Source organism: Egretta garzetta, unplaced genomic scaffold (genome assembly GCF_000687185.1).
Source record: "Egretta garzetta isolate BGI_Z169 unplaced genomic scaffold, ASM68718v1 scaffold188, whole genome shotgun sequence".
Taxonomy (NCBI): Eukaryota; Metazoa; Chordata; class Aves; order Pelecaniformes; family Ardeidae; genus Egretta; species Egretta garzetta.
This window is the reverse complement of record NW_009260622.1, coordinates 2,619,756-2,621,131: the sequence shown is the minus strand read 5'-3', so window position 1 is coordinate 2,621,131 and position 1,376 is coordinate 2,619,756. Positions and strand designations below refer to the sequence as shown.

The following is a 1,376-nucleotide window of genomic DNA, read 5'->3' as shown; positions in this document are numbered from 1 at the left end:
GGCCAGGTTGGACGGGGCTGTGAGCAACCTGATCTGGTTAAAGGTGTCCCTGCTCCCTGCAGGGGGGTTGGGCTGGGTGACCTCTAGGGGTCCCTTCCAACCCAAAACATTCTATGATTCTATAAAGGTGACGGGGATCGTGGGTTTGCTTGCCGAGTTTCGGATGTTTCCAAAACATCTTGGTGAGGTGCCCTCCTCGGGGCTACTTGCTCCAGCGTGTCCTTGTTCCAAGAGTGCCAACAATACATTCCTCTGATTAAATGTTCCTGTTATTATTTACAAAGCACATCTGGTATCAAAACCGTTAAGATTTTTGAGCTGCTCTTTAACAGCCGGGCTGAGGGCTCCCGCCGCCCATCGCTTCAGCATGGCTGAAGCCACCTCTCGTTCCTGCCTCCCGCGCCGGCCTCGCGGGCAGGCCCTGTGCAGGGCCATCCCTGACAAGCCCAAGCCACCATTACTAAACCCTGCGGCCGCCGATGCGAAGTCTGCACCTCCCGTGAGAGGCGAACTGCCCCAGGCGGGCCATCGCTGTGTGCATGGCCGTGCTAGCGGGGCCGAGGCCTCAGCCTGCCTCAGCCCTCCTTCCCCCAGCGGCGTGTGTCTTAACTTAGAGCTTTAATTCGTCTAGCAGCACTTGCGGGAGTTTGGCAACAAGTTAGGGCTGGTGGTGGGATTAAACCTTGGGCTAGTAGAAGCGGTGAAAACCAGCCTCAAGTTTTGGCCTTTTCTTTGGGGTCATATGACTGGTCTTCATGCAAAATGTTTATCGCTATCACAACACTAATTGTGCTGAGAACCAAACTGGTTGCATGGATGTAATTGTCAGAAAACCACGCTGATATTCCAGCTCTTTTTATCAATCTTCTTCTTCAAGACTTCTCTTCTTACCGGCCATTTGTCCTCCACAAGCCCTCAACCTTTTCTTCAGTCATGCTCACCCCAAGATCTTTTAATTTATACTGCCAAATAAGACTCTGATACCCTCTGAAGTTACTAGAAAGCCTCTCCATTATTTGACTGCACTTCTGGATGTAGACCTCAGTGGGCATTACAGACAGATGGTGTTCCTCCAGGGTTGGAGAAAACTCTTTCCTATAAGATGACACCCCTTTTTAGGGGGGATTGACTTGTTTTGTGCCAAGTGCATTTAGTGCTTTGCAGCAGCAAACTGGCTCAGCCGTTCTGGAGTGCCAGCTCACTGAAGGTTAGGTTGCTTTGCCCTATGTTAAAAACGCAGTTCTTCAGGAAAGACCCACAGCATTATACATACACACTGGGTAGAAAATGGGAACTTGGAAGTCAAACAGCCTTTACTTCAGGTAGCTGCCTTTTGCTCCTTGAATTTCACCAAGCTGTAAGATACAAAAAGCTCC

At 50.4% G+C, this 1,376-nt stretch overlaps 1 protein-coding gene across 1 annotated transcript in view; it reads right to left on the bottom strand.

Annotated features, from left to right (window-relative positions):
* ZFP64 (ZFP64 zinc finger protein) overlaps nucleotides 1-898 on the bottom strand; it is a 19,793-nt gene extending 18,895 nt beyond the window's left edge. The window contains 1 exon segment of the mRNA XM_035900839.1: nucleotides 892-898. Within this exon segment, the coding sequence (XP_035756732.1) occupies nucleotides 892-898 (7 nt within the window).
* Between the last annotated feature and the right edge of the window lie 478 nt (nucleotides 899-1,376).